The 26,599-nt window shown below is 46.1% G+C and overlaps 1 protein-coding gene across 1 annotated transcript; it reads right to left on the bottom strand.

Annotated features, from left to right (window-relative positions):
- Window positions 1-358: 358 nt before the first annotated feature.
- LOC139274189 (zinc finger protein 774-like) lies at window positions 359-25,623 on the bottom strand. The gene is made up of 4 exons (XM_070891223.1): window positions 24,837-25,623; window positions 24,598-24,753; window positions 18,103-18,196; window positions 359-527 (listed from the first exon to the last, which is right to left on the bottom strand). Exons 1-4 carry the CDS (start codon window positions 25,621-25,623, stop codon window positions 359-361), a joined length of 1,206 nt encoding a protein of 401 aa, XP_070747324.1.
- Between the last annotated feature and the right edge of the window lie 976 nt (window positions 25,624-26,599).

Raw genomic sequence — 26,599 nt, 5'->3', positions numbered from 1 at the left:
TGAACTTGCTGATGTGTCAACACGGTACCTGACTGAGTGAAACCCCTGCCACACATGGAGCAGGTGAATGGCCTCTCCCCGGTGTGACTGCACCGATGAATCTCCAGCCGGGACGCTAATTGAATCCCTTCCCACAGTCCCCACATTTCCACGGTTTCTCCATGGTGAGGGTGTCTTTGTATCTCTCCAGGCTGGACGATCAGTTGAAGCCTCGTCCACACACAGAACACATGCACGGTTTCTCCCCGTTGTGAATGGTGCGATGTTTTTTCAGGCGGTGTAACTGGTTAAAGTTCTTTCCACAGTCAGTGCACTGGAACACTCTCACTCGGTTATGTGTGTCTCGGCGCTTTTTCAGTCACACTGATGTTTGAAATCTTTTCCCACAGACAGAGCAGATAGACATTTCTCCGTCCACAGTCAAAGGTCGATGATATTCAGGTCCTGATGAATTGAGTGACTCTGGCAGCTCTTGATGTACTGTTTTGTTTGAGTTTCCCGTCTGTAAATGCTCCCCTTCTATTACCCTGTAAAAGGAGTTTACAAAAGTCATCACTGTAATTACAGGATAGAAGTTCAGAACAGATAACTCTAGTTTCTATACAATGTTCCTTCAAATGCCTGGGATGATTTAATCCAAAACCCAGTCTGTTAATTACTTTCAGTTAGGGACTTAGCGTGTGCCCACAGCATTTCTCTCACCATTGATTTGAATAGAGCATCACACCTGCACACCTGGTTTTACATTTAAATTCACTCAGCAAATTTATTTAATAGAAGATGAACATGTAAACAGATCACAGCACAATAATACAGCTCTCTATTCACAGGAGAAAGTCTGTTATCTAAATCCTCGAGTGTACAAAATAAAGATGCCAAATGCAAGAGTTCCTCGAATCCTGTGTTAAATTTTTTCAAATCTTGCCCAGTTCCTGTGGGAGTCGATATTGGTCAAAAACTAATGATACATTTCTAACCGATTTTTACACTCAGAGTTTGAAGCTGACCAGATCCTTCTCTCAGAGAATCTCCAAAGAGCACAGCTCTCCCCTCCTTTAAATCCAGGCTAAGAGTTACCGGGAATTCAAATAGCTGACCACACAAATTTAAAAGAACCTGTCAGCGAAGTATTCCTCTCTCTATCCTCTAAGCGATGAAACTTGTAATACTGAAGCTGAAATTCCACTTCCGTGCGCCGGGTTCCAACCCTGGGACTGGAAATGGGGATTCTAACCCTGGGACTGTACATGGGGATTCTAACCCTGGGACTGTACATAGGGATTCTATCCCTGGGACTGTACATAGGGATTCTAACCCTGGGACTGTACGTGGGGATTCTAACCCTGGGACTGTACACGGGGATTCTAACCCTGGGACTGTACGTGGGGAATCTAACCCTGGGACTGTACTTGGGGATTCTAACCCTGGGACTGTACGTGGGGAATCTAACCCTGGGACTGTACTTGGGGATTCTAACCCTGGGACTGTACATTGAGATTCTAGCCCTGGGACTGTACATGGGGATTCTAACCGTGGGACTGTACATGGGGAATCTAACCCTGGGACTGTACATGGGGATTCTAACCCTGGGACTGTATGTGGGGAATCTAACCCTGGGACTGTACTTGGGGATTCTAACCCTGGGACTGTACATTGAGATTCTAGCCCTGGGACTGTACATGGGGATTCTAACCGTGGGACTGTACGTGGGGAATCTAACCCTGGGACTGTACTTGGGGATTCTAACCCTGGGACTGTACATGGAGATTTTAACCCTGGGACTGTACTTGGAGATTCCAAACCTGGGACAGTACATGAGGATTTCAACCCTGGGACTGTACGTGCAGATTATCACCCTGGGACTGTATAAAGGGGGTTCTTCTGTTAGAATTGTGTGTGACGTAAACCGCAAGTTGGGCACTTACCATCGCCTTCAGGAGAGAAATCCGATGTGTGGAGAGTGAGAATAAAATAAATGAGTCATTGACTTTCACTCCCGGACACTGGGACCCGGTTGGGAACACACAGAAACCCCGCCCACTCTGTTCCCGTGCCAAGATGGTTGCGCATGCGCTGTTACGCCATGAAGCGAGCGGGCCGCACGCTGAACCTTCCCGCCTTCCTGCACAAAGATGGCGGTTGATCCCGGCCTGTTACCGGGAGAAAAACCCGTCGCTGCAAATGCGGGAGTTTCGGGTTATTACTCGGGGCTTGCGGCCTACACCAGGTGTTTATGAAGCCTCCCCGCCCACTTGCCGATCGATGACTCCCCTGCGCCCCGCTGATTCTCACCCGGTGCAGAGTCCGGCTCCAGCCTGCGCTCGTCTCAGCGTCCGTGCGTCTCCAGTGCACGCTCTGCGCATGCTCAGCTCACACTGCCCGGGAGATTGACGGCAGCTTCGGACCAATAGGAAGAGCAAGGGCGGGGCTGGAGGACTTGGCCGGCGGTTGGTCCTCCAACCAATCAGAGTGTGTGAGGGGCGGGTCTGAGCGCGAGTCTCTCTCTTTCTCACTGAGCATGCGCGGGCGGAGAAGGTGGACGTCAGTGGACCGGACCATTCAGGGAGGCGGTAGGAGATTATGGGCGCGGGGGAGGATCTGTACCCGCGGGTATACCGGGGTGCTTCACACACACACTCGCTGTAGGCCTCAGGCGCAGAATCACAGCCCTCAGGCCCCCGGGTTTGCCCCGCAGTGACAGGTCCGGGGGTCAGCGGGGTCGCTGGCCGCCATCTTGCACAGGGCGGGGTCACGGCGCATGCGTAATCTCCATGGCCAGGAACACTGAGTGGGCGGGGCTTCAGTGTCCCAGTGCCCGCGAGATGGAGTAACCTTGGCAACGGACGCGTCATCACACGCAACAGTAACCCGGGCAACAGGCGCGTCATCACCTCACCACAGTAACCTGGGCAACAGGCTCTTCATCACCTCACAACACCATCCTGGATTTATATAACGCCTTCAACCTGGTAAAATATCCAAAGGTGCGTGACAGAAGCGTTATAAGAGAATAGTTTGACACCGAAGCAGAGAGATTTAGAATCACAGAAATTTACAGCACGGAAGGAGACCATTTCGGCCCATCGTGTCCGCGCCGGCCGACAAACAGCCTAATCCCACTTTCCAGCTCTTGGTCTGTAGCCCTGTAGGTTACGGCACTTCAAGTGCAGATCCAAGTACTTTTTAAAGTTATGATGGTTTCTGCCTCTACCACCCTTTCAGGCAGTGAGTTAGAAACATAGAAACATAGAAAATAGGTGCAGGAGTAGGCCATTCGGCCCTTCGAGCCTGCACCACCATTCAATGAGTTCATGGCTGAACATGCAACTTCAGTACCCCATTCCTGCTTTCTCGCCACACCCCTTGATCCCCCGAGTAGTAAGGACCTCATCTAACTCCTTTTTGAATATATTTAGTGAATTGGCCTCAACAACTTTCCGTGGTAGAGAATCCCACTCTCTGGGTGAAGAAGTTTCTCCTCATTTCGGTCCTAAATGGCTTACCCCTTATCCTTAGACTGTGACCCCTGGTTCTGGACTTCCCCAACATTGGGAACATTCTTCCTGCATCTAACCTGTCTAAACCCGTCAGAATTTTAAATGTTTCTATGAGGTCCCCTCTCATTCTTCTGAACTCCAGTGAATACAAGCCCAGTTGATCCAGTCTTTCTTGATATGTTAGTCCCACCATCCCGGGAATCAGTCTGGTGAACCTTCGCTGCACTCCCTCAATAGCAAGAATGTCCTTCCTCAAGTTAGGAGACCAAAACTGTACACAATACTCCAGGTGTGGCCTCACGAAGGCCCTGTACAACTGTAGCAACACCTCCCTGCCCCTGTACTCAAATCACCTCGCTATGAAGGCCAACATGCCATTTGCTTTCTTAACCGCCTGCTGTACCTGCATGCCAACCTTCAATGGCTGATGTACCATGACACCCAGGTCTCGTTGCACCTCCCCTTTTCCTAATCTGTCACCATACAGATAATAGTTTGTCTCTCTGTTTTTACCACCAAAGTGGATAACCTCACATTTATCCACATTATACTTCATCTGCCATGCATTTGCCCACTCACCTAACCTATCCAAGTCGCTCTGCAGCCTCATAGCATCCTCCTCGCACCTCACACTGCCACCCAACTTTGTGTCATCCGCAAATTTGGAGATAATGTTAATGTAGATTCTTTTCTCTCAATCTGGTTCAGTAAAATTACTGAGACGAATACCTCTTGTGCTTTAAACAAAGCAGTCTTTATTTTACCGGCCGGCAAGACCTATCAGACAGAAGATATACTTTCTCGATAGAGCGTACACACTCCCTACGGATAAGTGAAGTTACATCGTAAAGCATTAACAGTTATACAGTTTTGAAATCAGATAACAAAATACAAATGGATTGACAGTCTAACTCAGACACTCATTAGTCAATCTATATGAGATGTTCTTCTTGAAAGCTCAAGTATTGCCTCCAAATGTTTCAATCTAATGGTGTGACTATTTACTGAGACCTTGCAATTCTGCAGATGTATTTCATGTTACAATTATATATTATTGGCAGGATTAGTGACTTGAAACCTTGAGACAGATTGTTAGCTATGCTGATGTTGCACTATTTGCAATCTGACATTCTCCCAGCTATTCTTCCATGGCTTATACATTTTCATATATCCCGTTTACTTTACTGTCCTTAATTCCATATATTCCGTTCAGATATCCACATCCCCCCTTTTATCATTCTATGATAACATTTAGGATCATTCTATGAGTATTGCATTGTTGAGTAGTTCTCTAGTTTGTTGGATCATAACCCGGGAACCCTTGACCACAAGAGGGTCTGCTAACCTTGTCATTGCTTTACAGCAGAGGTTAAGGCAACCAACAATCAAACAGCAGGTAATTACTATGATGAGAACAATTGCCCCATGTATTAGATAGGATCTCCAAGATCCACCCAGAAACCAATCAAACCTGCTAAGTTCTTTTGCTGGTGTGGATAACTTTTTCACCTCCCTCCTTATGTGATCGGCAAGGTGGGTTATGTTTTCTGAACTATCAGGAATGTAAGTGCAACATTCAGATCCTATCAGGGCACACGTTCCCCCTTTCTCAGCTAACAGGTAATCGAGGGCCATTCGGTTTTGTAATGCTACGGTCCTTATCGCTACCATTTCAGCTGTGATGCCCTCCAGAGCCTCAGCAGTGCGGTTAGCTACCTGTTCCAATATCGTTTCTTTGAATCCATCTAACAGTCTCAGTTAGGGTCAGGGGAACGGTGCGCAAAGGAATTCCCCCTTTGGAATGTATAGGGATATGTGAACACACCCAGCATCTAGTGAAGTGCCCTTTTTCCGCATAAACGTAAGACATAAACAAAAAGGTGTTTACATGGAGCTCTCGCCTTTGTCTTCCTTCCCGTGCACCAAAACTGTCATATATCAACACTATTATGCAGACAGTAGCATACAGACACAGTCTCATCTTATAAATAGTCCAATTATTTAGCTGATAAAAAGAGTTCTGTTTTCCCGTTTCCCTTCTTCAGGTCTCTGTCAGTGTATTTGGCTGTCTGACAGGTAAGAGTTCAAACTGATCCTCCTTCAACTGCATTGTTCAGCTATAGGGAGGAGGAGATCTGGAACAGAAACAGGAATTAGACTAACCAGCAAGATTTGTTTAAATGGTGATGAGCTTGCAGTGGTGCAGGTGAACCCAGGCACTTTTCCCCTCAACCTTGGCTGCAGTGGGGGTAGTGAGTGACACCTAAAAAGGCCCCTCCTATTGTGGCTCTAATCCCTTCCGAATCCATACTTCCCTGGTGCCACGAGGGACTATTCGGGTAAGCATCTTGAACCTGGTTGTGAACTAGTCGCAGAGCCTGAGTCAGAGAAAGAACATAGGTGGTCATCAGTCTAGCTGAGATCTCATATCTAGGAACAATTTCCCTCATTAACACCTTAACAACAGTCTGAGTCTTATTGTCCAGGTTAGGGTAGGCTTCAATCCATCTGCTAAACACATCTACTATTACTAACACATATCTGTAACACTGAACTTTTTGCAACTCAATGTAGTCCAACTAAAATGTCTCAAAGGGACCTTCGGGTAGAGGCGTTTTACCCCAATCACAGGGGACTCCCTTCCCTGGATTATGTTGCTGGCTAACCAGGCAACGACTACTGATGTTCTGGGTGAGCGCCTGGAGTTTAGGGTGCCACCAAGTAGCCAAAAGCGTATCACTTGTTGCCCTTGCTCCACAATGAGTAGCAAAATGCAGACATTCTATAACCCATGAAGCCAACTCGTCAGACATGCAAGTCTGTTCCGCGGGAGTGGTCCAGAGTTTAGAAACATTGTCATAAGTACATGCATAATATTTCCACAACAGTTTATCTTTTTCAGGAGCGTCCCCCTGTGCTTTTATAACATCTTGGATGGTTGGCATTGGTTTTTCCGAGGCTAACTTATCCTTCGCAGGATTTTTAGTCTGACTCATAATTTTGGGCACTACCATCTGTTGGTCATGAGAGGCCTGTTTGGCCTCTTGGTACAATGGCAATGCGTTTGGGGAACATGAGGGCTTGCAACAAATCAGATACTAGCTGTTTGAGATATCTCATTCCCCTGTGAGGTTAGGAATCCCCTATTTTTCCATAATTGTCCGAAATCATGGGCCACCCCAAAGGCATACCTAGAGTCGGTATAGATATTGACTTTGAGATCTTTGGCCAAGATACAGGCTCGGGTGAGGGCGAATAGTTCAGCTTGTTGGGCAGAATAGGCAGTTTCAAAAGCAGCAGATTCCAAGACCTGATTCTCCTGGTTTACTATGGCGTATCCTGAGATTCGTGTACCTTCTGGATTAATTCCGTCAACATACATAATACAGTCTGGATCTTCAATTGGTATATCAACAAAATCTTCCCTGACTGATGTGGCCTCTTAAATTAAAGATAAACAATCATGACTGGGTTCTTCCTCATCTTGGGGTGGCTCAGCAAGAAAACAGGCCGGATTAATTGCAGTACAGTGCCGAAAAGTCAGTTTAGGATTGCCTGTGATTTCAGTGGGTTCTGTCGGATAGAGGGCCAGTCCACATTGCCCTGCACTGGGATCTCAATTAATGGGAGTATAACCCACTTGGGAGGGGTTCTCTGCCCACACATGAGGATCCACATAGTCAGGTATGTCCGAGCCAGTATGATGCCATAGAGTTGTTAATACTTTCTCGGGGTCCCCATTAAATTGGACTGTTCGGCCATGTTTTATTTGCACATCCGGCTGGTAGGGTCAGCCTCATCTATGGCCTTGCGTACCATAACTCCCAAATCCTTAGCATGGTGAGGGGCTAATACTTCACGAGCAATATGCGGTGCCATTGTTAGGGGCTGTTTCCACAGATTCTTATCCACTTCCACAAAATCTGCCTCTCTTTCCAGTCCAGTCACTCTAGCCCTTAATAGAATTCCCTTCACTTCCCCTTCGTGATCCTGATAAAAGTTCTGCAGGTCCTGATTCTTTCCACTGGGATCGTATGCTAGGGTCACGTGACAGGGTGCCTGCGGCAGGTCCAGAGACCACCACTGAGGGGTTCTAGTGGTATAATACTGCCGCTTAAGGGTTTCCTGTTTTACAATAATCCCATTATCTCCACACTCCAAATGCAACTGGAATTTGCAAAGGAGGTCTCTAGCCATCAAGTTACAGTCCAGATTGGTTGTGATAACAACTCGATGTTCCACCGATTCTTCCTGGTAACCCATTTTAACCGGTTCTGACACTGGGAATGTCGAGATTTGTCCCAGGAATCCTGAAAGTTCCTGTGTTTCAGTAGAAGCAGGGAGTTTAAGCTTTGATTGTACAGAAGACATGAAGGCTCCCGTATCTATCAAAAAGGGTTACCACTCATTCAGAATGGGTTCGTCGTCCGGGGAGGATCCCTGCACAATCAAGCTGCGTAGTCAATCGGGGGACAATTGACCAAAGGGGTTGTTCTGGGAGAAGTTAGTGTAAGATCCTCCTCTCCCCCCTTGCCCTCCTCCTCTTCCTCCTCTTCCTTTTCCATGCTGACGGTAGGGGCAATTTTTATTCCAATGTCCTTTCTGTCCACAATTAAAACAGTCAATTCCTCTTACCCAGTCCCGGCCTCTTCCCATACCATGCCGGGGACAATAGGGAGGTTTATTAGCAGGGCTCGGGCCGTTTGGTTGTTTAGTATAACCGTATCCTTGCTTATCCATCCAATCCTGTATGCAACACTGCGGTTCTATTGATCCTTCCTCCCGAGATGGCTCTTCCTTTCTAGTCACGTATTCAGTCTTGACCCGGGTTGGGGGCGCACCTCCCCCCTCCCCTTTCTTTTTCTGCCAATAATATCTAACTGCCCTTTCCATCTGTCCGGATAGCGTGAGCAATCAAATAGTTGTTTGAAGATCACAGACATCTATAGAGAGGTGGTCTGCAGCTTGTTGTGCATCAGGGTTTGGCATTGGTCTGACAGGGAATTGGTGTCGGGACTTTGGGATCTTGGAAATCATTTCTAGGCCGGTGGATGTTTCAGAGCTGTCTGACTGCTTGACAGTTCTGCGTCTCGATCGGCGGGGGTGTTTGCTATGTCTTTCACAACTTGGACTGGTTGACTAGAAGATTTACGGGACTGTTTGTGATGTTGAGATATAGTTCTACCCTTTCGAGTGTGAGATCTGGTCCTTTCGGCTATATTGCCTGTGAACTGGGGATCCGAATCGCTATCAGAGGATGAGGAGTCAGTTTGGGTTTGTTGCTTTGGTGATATGTGGTTGTTCCTAACTCTTTTTTACTGGAGTGTTAGGTGGAGGATGTTGGGAAGAGGACTGGAGCAAGAGGCCAGGGGGTGCGGGAGGCGCCGTTGGGCGCTGAGTCAGTGGCCACTCATCAATTTCATCATCAGCCTCGGTTAACACAAAGCCAGCCATTTTACTACGTAGTCGGTCAATACCTTTCTCAGAGGTCCCAGAGGATCTCTTAGCAAGTTTCTCGTGCGCACATTCTTTTTTTTAAAGACGTCTACAGTTTTAACATGTGTTCCCTCTGTCAATGAGAGTCCTAATTTAATAGCATTTATTTGCCAACTTGACAGAAGTGATGCATCTTTTAATTTTTTTTTTGACAATCCCTGTGTTTTTTTTTTACTACCTCTACGCTTCTAGTGCCACCTAGAGGCCACTGGTCATCTCCTAATAATTTGTTCAGGGCTCCTGATAATTTTCTAAAGTCTTCAGCTCTTTCAGGGAATTCCTCACATAACTTTTGTAGCGGACTATCCGCATCCGTTGTTTTATCCAACTGATTACCCATTTTCACGCTGTCCCTCGTATTACCGTGTCGTTACGCGTTCACGTCGTCGTGCGATTTAAACAAACTTAAAACAAACAGACTTTACTAAAAGTAACACAAAGCCACGTCGCCCCGCGGCTCGCGTCGTCACGCGATTCAAACTTGAAGTAAACAGACTTAACAAACTTACTAAACTAACACAAAGCTGCATCGCCCCGCGGCTCACGTCGCCGCGCGATTCCAACTTGAAGTAAACAGACTTAACAAACTTACAATAAACGGACTTACAAAAATCAGCACTGACTTGATATTATTTCGTGGTTCGCGTCGCTGCGCGTTCGCGTCGGCCCACGTTCACTCGGGCGCACGCTCGCGCCGCTGCACGTCTGCGTCACCACGCGTTAGCGCCGCTGCGCGTCTGCATCAGCCCTCCACTCGGCCGCACGCTCGCGCCGCTGCACGTCTCGCGTCACCACGCGTTAGCGTTGCTGCGCGTCTGCGTCAGCCCTCCACTCGGCCGCACGCTCGCGCCGCTGCACGTCTCGCGTCGCTGCGCGTTCGCGTCGGCCCTACCTTCCGAGTTGCTGCGTGATTTAAATTCAATCAGTGCCTAGACGGGCCAAGTGATATACAAGGTCGACGTCACACCTGATTTGAACACCTATCCTCTATTTAATTGCCTGTGAGCCTAATTTTCTAAATTTGATTTCTTATGAGCCTTATTTAATTTCTTTTAGTCTCCAAATTTCCCTATCCTTTCGCGTCACTGCGCAGTTTAAATCCAATCAGTCAATGAAAGCCCTAATTTAATGGAGTTTTTCTGCCAACTGGACAGGAGTGATTTATTTTTTTATAAGACTGCAGTGGAATTTTTCTCATAATTTAAAATCTCAGAACATTTTTTTTAAGCACCTATTTAGTACGTTACTTTTTTTTTTGTCTTTTCCATAACTAGAGAGAAGTCTGGCACGTAGGCTGTGGACTGCTTTTCGTTATCTCAATTGTTCCAGCCTCAAGGTTGTGTTATTTAATATATATTTTTTTTGAATCCTTTTGAATCCATCTCAGTTGTTTTGCTGTGCCTTCTCTGAATGTTTTCTTTCGACAAGTTTGTGAGCATGTTAAATCCTTTTTTTTTAACCACCGGGACCATGTAATTTTTTTCTTTTTTTTTTAACAAACCTATCCTTTGTGCATTTCCTGGCTCCGTAACTTATCATCCGAATATACGTAATTCAATAAGGTTCACACTCTTAAACTTCCCACATACAGGACAACACTACGAAGGGTTAAAAAAAACTTTCATTCTGTTTGAGATAAAACAAACCACAACTCCCCGGCTTTTTTTTTACAGTAAAAATCACAGAAGCATTTCTCATTTAAACAGACGTTCACAAGAGTCTCTTTTCTTTCCTATTAATTTTTGGATCCATGATTGATCATCTATCCCTATCTCGCTCTAACTATAACCTATCTTTCCAAGTCGCCGCTTGGTTTGCGTCATCGCGCAATTTCCCTATCTCTATCCCTATTCTAAGTTTGAAAGGTATTCACCAGATTGTCCTGGATCTCATTCAGACACTACCTGAGAACCAGCGAGTGGCTAAACTTTCCTCAGACTTTTGAAACCGGGGGAAACTGGAGCAGTATTGAAATCATACTCACTCCAGTGGCCACTTTCCCCTCGTCTCGTCCAAGGCCAGTCTGGCTCTTAATTCGCAAGTTTTCGGCAGTCGTCCGTTGAGATCCCACTTCTGACACCAAATGTTAATGTAGATTCTTTTCTCTCAATCTGGTTCAGTAAAATTACTGAGACGAATACCTCTTGTGCTTTAAACAAAGCAGTCTTTATTTTACCGGCCGGCAAGACCTATCAGACAGAAGATATACTTTCTCGATAGAGCGTACACACTCCCTACGGATAAGTGAAGTTACATCGTAAAGCGTTAACAGTTATACAGTTTTGAAATCAGATAACAAAATACAAATGGATTGACAGTCTAACTCAGACACTCATTAGTCAATCTATATGAGATGTTCTTCTTGAAAGCTCAAGTATTGCCTCCAAATGTTTCAATCTAATGGTGTGACTATTTACTGAGACCTTGCAATTCTGCAGATGTATTTCATGTTACAATTATATATTATTGGCAGGATTAGTGACTTGAAACCTTGAGACAGATTGTTAGCTATGCTGATGTTGCACTATTTGCAATCTGACATTCTCCCAGCTATTCTTCCATGGCTTATACATTTTCATATATCCCGTTTACTTTACTGTCCTTAATTCCATATATTCCGTTCAGATATCCACAATACTACATTTAATCCCCTCGTCCAAATCACTAATGTACAATGTAAACATCTGGGGCCCCAGCACAGAACCTTGCGGTACCCCACTAGTCACTTCCTGCCATTCTGAAAAGTACCCATTTACTCCTACTCTTTGCTTCCTGTCTGACAACCAATTCTCAATCCACGTCAGCACACTACCCCCAATCCCATGTGCTTTAACTTTGCACATTAATCTCTTGTGTGGGACCTTGTTGAAAGCCTTCTGAAAGTCCAAATATACCACACCAACTGGCTCTCCCTTGTCCACTCTACTGGAAACATCCTCAAAAAATTCTAGAAGATTTGTCAAGCATGATTTCCCTTTCACAAATCCATGCTGACTTGGACCTATCATGTCACCTCTTTCCAAATGCGCTGCTATGACATCCTTAATAATTGATTCCATCATTTTACCCACTACTGATGTCAGGCTGACCGGTCTATAATTCCCTGTTTTCTCTCTCCCTCCTTTTTTAAAAAGTGGGGTTACATTGGCTACCCTCCACTCGATAGGAACTGATCCAGAGTCAATGGAATGTTGGAAAATGACTGTCAATGCATCCGCTATTTCCAAGGCCACCTCCTTAAGTACTCTGGGATGCAGTCCATCAGGCCCTGGGGATTTATCGGCCTTCAATCCCATCAATTTCCCCAACACAATTTCCCGACTAATAAGGATTTCCAGATTCCCACTAAATTCTGGGTGAAGAAATTTCCCCTCTAATCCCCCTACCTGCAGAGTGAGGGTGTTTCAGAGTTTTGGACCTAGGCAACAGAAGGCAGGACCACCAATGGCTAACTGTTTATAATTAGGGATCCTCAAGAGGGCAGAATTTAAGGAGATCAGATATATGGGGAGAGGGGTGGGCTTGTGAGGCTGAATGAGATGACAGAGATAGGGAGGGGCGAGGCCATGGAGGGATTTGTAAACAAGGATGACGATTTTGAAATTGAGGTGTTGCAAAACTGAGTCAGTGTAGGTCAGCGAGCACAGGGGTGATGGGTAAGCGGGTCTTGGTGCAAGTTAGGACACAGGATGCCGAGTTTTGGATGACCTCAGGATAATGTAGGGTAGATTGTGGGAGGCCAGCCAGGAGTTTGTTGGAATAGTCAAGTCTAGAGGAAACAAAGGCATGCTTGAGGGCTTCTGCAGCATATGAGCTGAGACAGGGGTGCAGACGGGCGATGTTATGGGGGTGGAAATGGGTGGTTTTAGTTAAGGTGTGGATATGTGCTCAGAAGCTCATTTCAGGGTCAAATGTAACACCAAGTTTGTGAACAGTCTGGTTCAGCCTCGGGCAGATGCTAGAGAGAGGGATTGTGTCGGTGGCTAAGGAACGGAGTTTGTGACGGGGAAATTTCTGCTCACCTGGCACTGGATGTCGTACCAGCACTCTGACAATTTAGAGATTGTGGAGGGGTTGCGGGAAGTGGTGGTGAGGTAGAGCTGGGTGTTGTTAGAATCATAGAATGGTTACAGCACAGAAGGAGGCCATTCGGCCCATCGAACCCTTGCCGGCTCTCTGCAAGAGCACCTCAGCTAGTCCCACTCATCTGCCTTTTCCCCGCAGCCCTACAGATTTCTCTCCTTCAGGTACTTATCCAACTCTCTTTTGAAAGCAGTGATTGACTCTGCCTCCAGCACTCATTCAGGCCGTGCATTCTGGATCCTGACAACTTGCTCTGGTTCTCGATCCTTCCACCAATGGGAACAGTTTCTCTCTACTCTGTCCAGACCCCTCAGGATTTTGAACACCTCTATGAAATCTTCTCTGCACTAAGGAGAACAACCCCAGCTTCTCCACGTTACTGAAGTCCCGCATCCCTGGAATCATTCTCATAAATGCTGCAGCATTGCATCACTGAAGCTGCACATGGACTGACTCTGGAGCATCCGCGAGTCTGAGGATGTTGTGAATAGCATGTTTAGTCAGTTGGTCACACCGCAGGAATAGGTTACTCAAGTAGATAGGGAATGGGTGATCATCAGGCAGAGCAATGGAAGGAAGATAGTGCAGGGGTCCCCTGCAGTCATCTCCCTCCAAAACAGATACACCGTTTTGGATACTGTTGCGGGAGATGACTCATCAGGGGAAGGCAGCAGCAGCCAAGTCCATGGCACCGTGGGTGGCTCTGCTGCACAGGACGGCAGGAAAAAGAGTGGGAGAGCGATAGTGATAGGGGATTCAATTATAAGGGGAATAGATAGGCGTTTCTGCGGCTGCAATCGAGACTCCAGGATGGTATGCTGCCTCCTTGGTGCAAGAGTCAAGGATGTATCGGAGTGGCTGCCGGGCATTTTGGAGGGGGAGGGTGAACAGCCAGTTGTTGTGGTGCATATAGGTACTAATGATATAGGTAAAAAACGGGATGAGGTCCTACAAGCTGAATTTAGGGAGCTCGGAGGTAAATTAAAAGGTGGACTTCAAAGGGTGTAATCTCAGGATTGCTACCAGTACCACGTGCTAGTCAGAGTAGGAATCGCAGGATAGTTAAGATGAATACGTGGCTTGAGGAATGGTGCAAGAGGGTGGGATTCAAATTCCTGGGACATTGGAACCGGTTCTGGGGAAGGTGCGACCAGTACAAACCGGGCGTTCTGCACCTGGGCAGGACCGGAACCGATGTCCTAGGGGGATTCTTTCCTAGTGCTGTTGGGGAGGGGTTAAACTAATATAGCAGGGGGATGGGAATCTATGCAGGGAGACAGATAGAAGTAAAATGGGGGCAGAAGCAAAAAGTAGAAAGGAGATAAGGAAAGGTGGAGGGCAGAGAAATCAAAGGCAAAAATCAAAAGCGGCCACATTACAACATAATTCTAAAAGGACAAAGAGTGTTAAAAAAACAAGCCTGAAGGCTCTGTGTCTCAATACGAGGAGCATTCGTAATAAGGTGGCTGAATTAACTGCGCAGATAGCTGTTAACGGATATGATGTAATTGGGATTACGGAGACATGGCTCCAGGGTAACCAAGGGTGCGAACTCAATATCCAGGGGTATTCAATATTCAGGAAGGATAGACAGAAAGGAAAAGGAGGTGGGGTAGCGTTGCTGGTTAAAGAGGAAATTAACGCAATAGTAAGGAAGGACATTAGCTTGGATGATGCGAAATCTGTATGGGTAGAGCTGCGGAACACCAAAGGGCAGAATACGTTGGGGGGGGAGTTGTGTACAGACCACTGAACAGTGGTAGTGAGGTTGGGGATGACATCAAACAGTGCAATAAAGGTACAGCAGTTATCATGGGTGATTTTAATCTACAAATAGATTGGGCTAACCAAACTGGTAGCAATACGGTGGAGGAGGATTTCCTGGAGTGTATAAGGGATGGTTTTCCAGCCCAATATGTCGAGGAACCAACTAGAGAGCTGGCCATCCTAGATTGGGTGTTGTGTAATAAGAGAGGATTAATTAACAGTCTTGTTGTGTGAGGCCCCTTGGGGAAGAGTGGCCATAATACGGGAGAATTCTTCATTAAGATAGAGAGTGACACAGTTAATTTAGAGACTAGGGTCCTGAACTTAAGGATAGGCAATGGCAGACTTTTAAAGATCACATGGATGAACTTCAACAATTGTACATCCCTGTCTGGTGTAAAAATAAAATGGAGAAGGTGGCTCAACTGTGGCTAACAAGGGAAATTAGGGACAGTGTTAAATCCAAGGAAGAGGCATATAAATTGGCCAGAAAAAGCAGCAAACCTGAGGGCTGGGAGAAATTTAGAATTCAGCAGAGGAGAATTTGGACGAAGGAATTGAACATAATATCTCCAAGTTTGCAGTTGACACTAAGCTGGGTGGCAGTGTGAGCTGTGAGGAGGATGCTAAGAGACTGCAGGGTGAATTGGACCGGTTAGGTGGGTGGGAAAATGCATGGCAGATGCAGTATAATGTAGATAAATGTGACGTTATCCACTTTGGTGGCAAAAACAGGGAGGCAGAATATTATCTGAATGGTGACAGGTTAGAAAAAGGGGAGCTGCAACGAGACCTGGGTGTCATGGTACATCAGTCATTGAAAGTTGGCATGCAGGTACAGCAGGCGGTGAAGAAGGCAAATGGCATGTTGGCCTTCATAGCGAGAGGATTTGAATTTAGGAGCAGGGAGGTCTTATTGCAGTTGTAAAGGGCCTTGATGAGGCCACACCTTGAATATTGTATACAGTAATCTGAGGAAGGACATTCTTGCTATTGAGGGAGTGCAGCGAAGGTTCACCAGACTGATTCCCGGGATGGCAGGACTGACATATGAAGAAGGACTGGATTGACTAGGCTTATATTCACTGGAATTTAGAAGAATGAGAGGGGATCTCATAGAAACATATAAAATTCTGATGGGATTGTACAGGTTAGATGTTGGACGAATGTTCCCGACGTTGGGGAAGACCAGAACCAGGGGTCACAGCCTAAGGATAAGGGGTAAGCCATTTAGGACCGAGATGAGGAGAAACGCCTTCACTCAGAGAATTATGAACCTGTGGAATTCTCTACCACAGAAAGTTGTTGAGGCCAGTTCATTAGATATATTCAAAGGGGAGTTAGATGTGGCCCTTACGACTAAAGGGATCAAGGGGTGTGGAGAGAAAGCGGGAAAGGGGTACTGAGGTGAATGATCAGCCATGATCTTATTGAATGGTGGTGCAGGCTCGAAGGGCCGAATGGCCTACTCCTGCACCTATTTTCTATGTTTCTATGTACATACAAGTTCTTTATGAGTTTCTTGGGTTAAATCATTTAGTCGCACACTTATCTTATTGACAGTTTGGGCAAGAGGCTCTCGGATTTCTTCGATTTGCAGCACTTTTCTGCCGACCTCGTCCCCGATTTCTGACAACTGCGATGTCCAATCGTTTCCCTTTAGCAAAAGGGTTCTCAAACATTGGGCTAAGTCTTGAACATCTTGGTCTATACTGGCTATGTCAAATGTGGTAACAGCTGCCACCCTTGTCGCATACCAATAGTGTATGTCGGTTGTTGATAGACAATAGATAACATAAAAACCACACAGTCTCATGGTTCATTGTCGGACTATCTCGATCATATGTTCCATAAGTAGCACATCAGCGTCTAACCGTTGTGACCCTCTCTTCCCCATTTCACTTAATGCCCATTGTACTTGGTCCTCAATTGGCCCAATTAACTATCCAAATTCATTATATCTTCCCTTTGGCAGCTATACTTTTAACTCCTTTCTCATGATATTTACTTGCCTACGCAAATAATTACTTAATGAAACCCGCGCCCCAAGTCTCACAGTTTGGACTGGGGTAATACAAAAGGTTCCTGTCGCAATGGGACAAGTCAGGTTGGTACCGTACTGGCATTCCCGGTGTATGGTGCTGACACAATATTCACCCTTCCCTCTTTATACAGATCGTACAGGAAAATGCTGTCCCGCAATTACCTTCATGGTGCAATTCCATGTTATCCCATCCATCCAGGTTAATTTTCCACGTTCATTGTATCCTACTAAATTTTCTCCGGCATGCTTGAGTAATACCCTACTATCTCTAACAGAGTGATGTCTTTCTATTCCTGTAAATGACACTTGTGCCACCGGGTACACCTGTACCAACCTTCTGACTTGGCACAGAGTCTTAGTAAGTTGATAAGTGGACATTGTCCTAGGTCTCAATCAGTTACCCAGAAAGAGAGCTTTCCTCTGCAATATGCTGCAGGTTTCCTTGGGCTTGTTCCATTAACCAAGATCCATACATTACTTCGAGCCATTTCGTTGAAGACTATTTGTTCCCCTTCTATAATCTGGTTTACCCCCTTTTAGCATTAAACCAGTTGCAACATATTAATCAGGCCTCACTGCCTTCTGTTATTCTCCCCAATAGTCTCGGCATCATTCGTAACAAGGTACGATCAAGCCCATCACTCTCCCTGAATTCAGTGCAGGTTGTACTGGCCGTCTTCCAAACTCTTAGTGACTATCTTATATTGATGGCCACTAGTTTTGCTCTTCCCCACAAGTGGAAACATTCTCTCTTTATCCACTCTATCAAAACCTTTCATAATTTTAAAGAGCTCTATTAGGTCACCTCTTAGCCTTTTTCAATAAAAAAAGAGACCCAGCCTGTTCATCCTTTCCTGATATGTATACCCTCACATTTCTTGTATCATCCTTGTAAATCTTCTCTGCATCCTCTCCAGTGCCTCTATATTCTTTTTATATGGTGACCAGAACTGTACACAGTACTCTAAGTGTGGTCTGAACAAGGTTCCCTACATTTCAACTCTATACCTCTAGAAATAAACCCGAGTGCTTGGTTTGCCTTTTTATGGCCTTGCTAACCTGTGTCGCAACTTTTAGTGATTTGTGTATTTGTACTCCAAGATCTCTTTGTTCCTCTACTCCACCCAGACTCGCTCCTTCCAGTAATAAGTGACCTCCCTATTCTTCCTACCAAAATGTAATACCTCACATTTATCTGTGTTGAACTACATTTACCAATTATATTCCCATTCTGCAAGTTTATTAATGTCCTCCTGTAATTCGTTGCAAGCCTCCTCAGTATTGACTATTGCTCCCAATTTGGTGTCATCTGCAAATTGTGTTTTTGATTCCAAAGTCTAAATCGTTAATGTAAATTGTGAACAAGTGGTCCCAGCACTATCCTTGTGGAACACCACTACTCACCTTCTCCCACTGTGGATAGCTACCCTTTACCCCTACTCTCTGCTTTCTGTCTTGAAGCCAGCGAGCTATCCATTCTGCTACTTGTCACCTGACTCTGAAGAGAAGCCATTGCAGGTGATTCTCTGGCTACAATTAGATAAGAATGGAACCAGGCGAGTGCACATCTACCCAGCAGGATGATGGTGGAGAGGCATTGGAGGAGGATGCAGTGGTCAACCGTATCAAAGGCTGCAGACAAGTCAAGAAGGACGAGGAGGGATAGTTTATCTTAGTCACAGTCACAAACAATGTCAGTTGTGACTTTGATGAGAGCTGTTTCAGTACTATGGCAGGGTTGGAACCCTAATTTGATGGATTCAAACATGGAGTTGCAGGAAAGATGAGCATGGATTTGGGAGATGACAACATGTTGACGAACTTTAGAGAGGAATGGAAGGTTGGCGATGGGGCGATAGTTTGCAAGAATGGAGGAGTCAAGGGTGTTTTTTTTTGTGGAGCAGGGTGATGACAGATGTGAGGGAAAAGGGGACTGTACGTGAGGGGAGAGAACCATTAACAATGGCAGCGGACATGGGAGCCAGAAAAGGAAGTTGGGTAGTCAGCATATTGGTGGGAATAGGGTCGAGGCAGCAGGAAGTGGGTCTCATGGACAAGACGAGCGTGGAGGGGTCCTGAGGGGAAATCGGAGAGAAACTAGAAAAATATACGAGTTCAGGGCTAGGGTAGGAGGGAAGTTCAGAGGAAGTTTGGCCCGGTGGAAGGGGAGTGGCAGAGGCGGCTGAACAGATGGTCTCAATCTTTGAGACAAAGAAATCCATGAGCTCCTCACACTTATTGTCGGAGGAGAGGGCGGAGACTGGGGAGAGGGGTTTAAGAAGACGGTTAGCCATGGATAATAGAAGCCGGAGTTTATCTTTACATTTCAGAATGACTCTGGAATAGTGTTCCTGGAATTAACCACAACACAGAGACAGAGACAGGGTCAATGAGTGCAGTGCATTTGATGTAGTCTACATAGATTTTAGCAAGGCTTTTGATAAGGTCCCACATGGCTGATTGGTGATGAAAGTAAAAGCTCATCGGATCCAGGGCAAAGTGTCAAGTTGGATCCAAACTTGGCTCAGAGGCAGGAAGCAAAGGGTAATGGTTGATGGGTGTTTTTGTGACTGGAAGTGGGGTTCCACAGGGCTCAGTACTAGGTCTCTTGCTTTTTGTGGTATATATCAATGATTTAGACTTGAATGTAGGGGATATGATTAAGAAGTTGGCAGATGATACAAAAAACTGGCTTGTGGTTGATAATGAAAAAGAGTGTTGTAGACTGCAGGAAGATATCAGTGGACTGGTCAGGTGGGCAGAACAGTAGCAAATGGAATTCAATCTGGAGAAGTGTGAGGTGATGCATTTGGAGAGGGCTAACAAGGCAAGGGTATACACATTAAATGGTAGGACACTGAGAAATGTAGACGAACAAAGGAACCTTGGAGTGCAAGTCCACAGATCCGTAAAGGTAGCAGGACAGATGGACAAGGTGGTTAAGAAGGCATAGGGAATACTTGCCTTGCCTTTATTAGCCGAGGCATAGCATACAAGAGCTAGGGGAGTTATAAAACACTAGTTAGGCCACAGCTAGAGTACTGCGTGCAGTTCTGCTCAGCACATTACAGGAAAGATGTGATTGCAGAGGGTACAGAGGAGATTTACGAGGATGTTGCCTGGACTGCAGAATTTTAGCTACAAGGGAAGATTGGATAGGCTGGATTTGTTTTCTTTGGAACAGAGGAGGCTGAGGGGAGACCTTATTAAGGTGTATAAAATTATGAGGGGCCTGGATAGAGTGGATAGGAAGGACCTATTTCCCTTAGCAGAGGGGTCAATAACCAGGGGGCATAGATTTAAAGTAATTGGTAGGAGGTTTAGAGGAGTTTTGAGGGGAAGTGTTTTCACCCAGAGGATGGTGGGGGTCTGGAACTCACTGCCTGAAAGGGTGGTAGAGGCAGAAACCCTCTCCACTTCTAAATAGTACTTGGATGTGCATTTGAAGTGCAGTAATATGAACCAAGAGCTGGAAAGTGGGATTAGGCTGGATAAATGCTTGTCGGCCGGCACGGACATGATGGGCTGAATGGCCTCCTTCCGTGCCATAAATTTCTATACAATGATCATGAGGCAGTTTAAAAAGGCAGTCCCTGACCAGAGATTGCTGGATGCTGACACTCGGTGCTCACAAGGATAGCATGTCCCATTCCTCAGGCTGTAGGAATTCACAGAACAATGGCAATGTAACTTGGAGCAGAGACGGTTAAGTGGAGATGTGATAGAGGTGCTTCTTTTTTTAGAGAAAACAAGGAGAAAATATTGTCAGTGGAAGGAGGGTTGGTAATGAGAGGACACAGATTTCAAATAATTGGCAAAAGAATCCAGAGGGGGAATGAGGAGACAGTTTTTACGCAGTGAGTTTTTATGTTTTAGAATGCACTGCCTGAATGGTTGGCAGAAGCAGATTCAATATTAACTTTCAAAAGGGAATTGGATATATAGTTGAAAGCAGAAATTTGCGGGGCTGTGGGAAAAGAGCAGGGGAGCGGGACTAATTGCGTAGCTCTTTCAGAGAGCTGGCAGCAACACGATGGGCCGAAAGGCATCCTACTGTGCTCCGATTCTGTAACATCAGCTCCTCTCTGCACACTGGTACTGAGAGAACATGGAAGAATCTTTAAATCCAGCCCACTTATTGGGGTCTCTGAACATTAAAAGCCCCAGTTGCCTGAATTACGTGGTTCAGTCCTGGATGTGTTTAAAAGCACCAGAAATAATGCAATTGAACCACTGCAGTCATGATGTGGAAACTCTGGTGTGTCAGCAGGTAAGATACCTCAGTGAATCCCTTTCCACACACTGAGGTTGACCTGAATGATCCAGGGTCCAAGGGTTTCGGACACCAGGTAATCAAGCTCACAAGAACACAGATTGTGATAATTCCCTCAGTCTGCAGAATAGAAGGACAGTGGCTTCACAGGCGATCTTCTGGAGTCTGTTCCAACTGACAACGGCTTAAATTCAGGGAATGGGATTGTTTGGATCCATCCGTTGACCGTCTACTGAACTCCTGTTAATTCTGGGAGTTTTGTCCATCTGTGACCAGACTATAACCACAAGCCCGTCTGGTTATCGCACCTATACGGTCCCTGAGGCTATTATTAGATTCACACCCAGACACTGGGCCTTTACTTGTCTAGCACTTCATCCCATAACATGGGTCTAGGGGCTCAGTAATGTTTCATTCCTCAGAAAATCATCATCATCATAGGCAGTCCCTCGGGGTCGAGGATGACTTGCTTCCATACCAAAAATGAGCACCCAGGTGACCAATGAACTCATTTTAAACGGTTTAAACATTTTAAAATGCCTGTGCCTGAATTATTTTAATGAGAGCTGACCGTTGCACACCAGCCACCGCACGGGCTGGATGGAGCAAGGTCTTGGTCCAGTGGTAAGGGGATCCAAGACAATTGGAGATCAGGCTCCGCCACATGTGCCAATACATACACACAATCTCAAACATACTCCTACTGTCCTCCTTCATCCCTCCTTCCACAGGGCCCCTCTCTATCTCTATATCCCTGGATCTTTCCACAGGGCCCCTCTCTATCTCTATATCCCTGGGTCATTCCACAAGACCCCTCTCTATCTCTATATCCCTGGATCCCTCCACAGGGCCCCTCTCTATCTCTATATCCCTGGATCCTTCCACAGGGCAGCTCTCTATCTCTATATCCCTGGAACTTTCCACAGGGCCCCTCTCTATCTCTATATCCCTGGATCCTTCCACAGGGCCCCTCTCTATCTCTATATCCCTGGATCCTTCCACACAGCCCCTCTCTATCTCTATATCCCTGGATCTTTCCACAGGGCCCCTCTCTATCTCTATATCCCTGGATCTTTCCACAGGGCCCCATCTCTATCTCTATATCCCTGGATCTTTCCACAGGGCCCCTCTCTATCTCTATATCCCTGGATCTTTCCACAGGATCCCTCTTATCTCTATATCCCTGGATCATTCCACAGGGCCCCTCTCTATCTCTATATCCCTGGATCTTTCCACAGGGCCCCTCTCTATCTCTATATCCCTGGATCCTTCCACAGGGCCCCTCTCTATCTCTATATCCCTGGATCTTTCCACAGGGCCCCTCTCTATCTCTATATCCCTGGATCCTTCCACAGGGCCCCTCTCTATCTCTATATCCCTGGATCTTTCCACAGGACCCCTCTCTATCTCTATATCCCTGGATCTTTCCACAGGGCCCCTCTCTATCTCTATATCCCTGGATCTTTCCACAGGGCCCCTCTCTATCTCTATATCCCTGGATCTTTCCACAGGGCCCCTCTCTCTCTATATCCATGGATCATTCCACAGGGCCCCTCTCTATCTCTATATCCCTGGATCTTTCCACAGGGCCCCTCTCTATCTCTATATTCCTGGAACTTTCCACAGGACCCCTCTCTATCTCTATATCCCTGGATCTTTTCATAGGGCCCCTCTCTATCTCTGTATCCCTGGATCCTTCCACAGGGCCCCTCTCTATCTCTATATCCCTGGATCCTTCCACAGGGCCCCTCTCTATCTCTATATCCCTGGATCTTTCCACAGGGCCCCTCTCTATCTCTATATCCCTGGATCATTCCACAGGGCCCCTCTCTATCTCTATATCCCTGGATCCTTCCACAGGGCCCCTCTCTATCTCTATATCCCTGGATACCATAACCTAACAATATTATCGATCTCAGTCTTGAAAGCTCCAATTATCCCAGCATCCACAGCCTTTTGGGCAGATAATTCCAGTTTTTTTTTTTACAGCCTTTTACATGAAAAAGTGTTTCCTGATTTCCCTCCTAAATGGCCGAGCTCTAATTTTAAGATTATTTCCCTTTATGATAAAATACTTTCTCCATATCTACCCTATCGAATCCTTTTAACGTTTAAACACGCTAATCTGTAGCTCAATGCTTTTATTTACTTGATATTGGCACTAATGTGGATCAGAACTGTGCCCCCTATATTCTAGGAAAAGGCAAGGTTTCTGGGAGAAATGACTATGTTGAACTGAGGACTGTACACAGCTGGGTTATATCATTGTGTTGTAATCAATGCTCCTATCACAGTGTCCTGACCTAACTCTCATTACTTTCCACAACTTCAAACCATTAGCTTCCTCTTACAACCAGGCTTTAAAAAACCCAAGCTCGGTGGCACCAATCACTTCCTGATTTATTTTGCTTTCTAATGTTTTTAACCATCCTTTGTTCCTGTGTATCTCAAACCATGAATTTCTCAACAAGAAGAAATGAGCTTGTTGGCTGTAGTTAAAGCTTTGATACTTAACTCGCTACAACTGTTTTTTTTCCAACTTTGTTTTAAAATGAGAGAACCTGCTCATACTTTTTTATAAAAGTGAAAATTAGCGGCGATAATTAATGTCTGCGTTTGTAATCATGGGCCAGATATTAGAAGTGTTTTACATCTCATGTTTTCTCAGCCCTATAAATAGTTTCAAAAGTTGTTAACGTGAAGTATTACCATGAAGGAACACAGTGCTAAGTTGTTTATACTGTTGGTTGCTAATCCAGAGCTGCAATTGTCTTGCAGCTCCGATAACTTCATTTATTTAATATCATCAGAACAAGTAAAGTACAATGACATACTGCTCAGCTTAACAGAAGCTCATCATATTTCTGGCACCATAAATATAAGATAGTCACTAATAAATCCAGGAGGAAACTCAGGAGAAACTTCTTTACTCAGAGAGTGGTTAGAATGTGGAACTCGCTGCCACAAAGAGTCGTTGAAGCGAATGGCACAGATACATTTAAGGGGAAGCCAGATAAACACAAGGGACAAAGCTATATAAAGTTATTTTAATCAGGTTAATTAAAGCAGGGTGAAAAGAGGCTCGAGTGGAGCATAAACACCGGCATAGATTGGTTGAGCCGAATGGCCTGTTTCTGTGCTGTATATTCTATGTAATAGCATAAAAAGTCAAATAAAGGGAATTATCAGCACAACAGTTTGAAAGATTATCAGCAGTACAAGAATTTATAAAACATTCATCCGTTCCATGTTCATGTGGGCCCAGCTTTCTGCAGGGCCCTGTGTTACAGAACAGTGTGAACTCGCTGGTGTGTCAGCAGAGTCAAGGACCGAGGGAATTCTTTCCCACACACAGAACAGGTGAACAGTCTCTTTCCCACTCTCTCCAGCTGGTGTCTCTTCAACTCCTGGGACCGTTTAAACTTTTTTCCCAATACCCGAACGTATCACTGGCCTGTTCCCAGTGTGAACTCGCTGGTGTGTCCGCAGGTGGGTCGGCCAAGTGAATCGCTTCCCACACTCAGAGCAGGTGAATGGCTTCTCCCCAGTGTGAACTCGCTGGTGTGTCAGCAGAGTCGAGGATCGAGTGAATTCTTTCCACACACGGAGCAGTGAAATGGTCTGTCCCCACTGTGATCACGCTCTTGTGCCGTCAGATTCCCGAAGCTTTTAAAGCTCTCCCCACAAACAAAACATGTGAACGGCCTCTCATCAGTGTGAACTCGCTGGTGTCCCTTCAGATCCCCAGAGCTTTTAAAGCTCTTCCCACAGTCAGAACATGTAAATGGTCTCTTATCAGTGTGAGTTCGCCGGTGTGTCATCAGGTGGGTTGTCCGAGTGAATCTCTTCCCACACACAGAGCAGGTGAACGGCCTCTCCCCAGTGTGAACTCGCTGGTGTGTCAGCAGGGTGGCGGAGAGACTGAATCCCTTCCCACACACGGAGCAGTGAAACGGCCTCTCTCCAGTGTGAGCACGCTGGTGTGTCAGCAGGGTGGAGGAGAGACTGAATCTCTTCTCACACACGGAGCAGTGAAACGGCCTCTCTCCAATGTGAGCACGCTGGTGTGTCAGCAGGGTGGAGGAGAGACTGAATCTCTTCTCACACACGGAGCAGGTGAACGGCCTCTCCCCAGTGTGAGCATGCTGGTGTGTCAGCAGGGTGGAGGAGAGACTGAATCTCTTGTCACACACGGAGCAGGTGAACGGCCTCTCTCCAGTGTGAGTACGCTGGTGTGTCAGCAGGTTCCCGAAGCTTTTAAAGCTCTTCCCACAGTCAGAACATTGAAATGGTCTCTCGTCAGTGTGAACATTCTGGTGTGTCAGCAGGCTGGATGACTGTTTGAATCCCTTCCCACACATGGAGCAGGTGAACGGTCTCTTTCCAGCTCCCTCCAGTTGGAATTGCTTCAGCTTCTGGGACCTTTTAAAGCTTTTCCCACAGTCAGAATGTTTCACTGGCATGTCCCCCCCATGAACTCACTGGTGCCTCAGCAGGTGGGATGACTGAATGAACTCCTTCCCGCACACGGAGCAGGTGAACAGAATCTCTCCTGTTCTCTCCAGCTGATGTCCCTTCAGATCCTGAGAACTTTTAAATCTCGTTCCAAAGTCAGACCATTTAATTGGTCTCTCATCACTGTGCACAAACTGGTGTCTCAGGAGGGTGGAAGAATAAGTGAATCGCTTCAAAAACACGGAGCAGGTCAACCGACCCTCATCAGAGTGGACATGCTGGTGTCTCAGCAGCACGGATGGTGCAATTAATCCCTTCCCACTAATGGAGCGGTTTAACGGTCCCTCCCTACTGCAAATTCACTGGTGTTAATCGCAGCGGTGATCGAGTGAATCCCGTCCCTCACACGGAGCAGGTGAACAGGCTCCCCCAGTGTCTCGGCGCTGGTGTCTCTTTGGGTACTTGTAGATTTTGAAGGTCTTCCCACACTCAGATTTAAAAGGTCTGTCATGAGTATGAACTCACTAATATGCCAGATGATTCGAGGACCAATTGAATTAGGTCCTGATGAATCGTGTGACTGTCAGATCTTGACGTGATGTTTGTTTTGAGTTTACTGTCGGTAAATGCTCCTCTTCTAAAACCCTGTAAAAGAAGTGCAGATAAAATTCAATACAGAGAAGTGTGAGGTGGTCCATTTTGGTAGGAAGAATGAGAGACAATACATTCGAAATGGTACAATGTTAACAGGATGGAAGAAGAGAGAGATCTGGGGATGCCTGTGCAAAATTCTTTGAAGGTGGCAGGACAGGTTAACAAAGCCAGGAATTTATGCTAAATCTATATAAAACACTACCAAATCTCGCTCTCCAACCAGTATTGTGTTCTGAGTACTGGTGAGGGCGAGGAATATAGCCAGGGCCAAATCCATGTCACCACGAGTGGCTCAGCTGTACAGGGGTGGGGGAGGGAGGAAGGAGGAAG

The sequence above is a fragment of the Pristiophorus japonicus genome, chromosome 9 (assembly GCF_044704955.1).
Source record: "Pristiophorus japonicus isolate sPriJap1 chromosome 9, sPriJap1.hap1, whole genome shotgun sequence".
Lineage (NCBI taxonomy): Eukaryota > Metazoa > Chordata > Chondrichthyes > Pristiophoridae > Pristiophorus > Pristiophorus japonicus.
The sequence above is the reverse complement of the archived record's forward strand: the minus strand, read 5'-3'. Positions and strand labels throughout refer to the sequence as shown.

What these genes read in the sequence shown, in the direction of transcription:
- LOC139274189 (XM_070891223.1), bottom strand. Translation starts at nt 25,623, where the DNA reads ATGCCAGTGAAACATTCTGACTGTGGGAAAAGCTTTAAAAGGTCCCAG. An exon ending in ATGTTTTGTTTGTGGGGAGA is followed by an intron (nt 24,754 to 24,836) that starts GCTTTAAAAGCT and finishes GTGTGTGGAAAG; the next exon opens with AATTCACTCGATCCTCGACT. An exon ending in CAGGCCAGTGATACGTTCGG is followed by an intron (nt 18,197 to 24,597) that starts GTATTGGGAAAA and finishes CACAATTTGCAG; the next exon opens with ATGACACCAAATTGGGAGCA.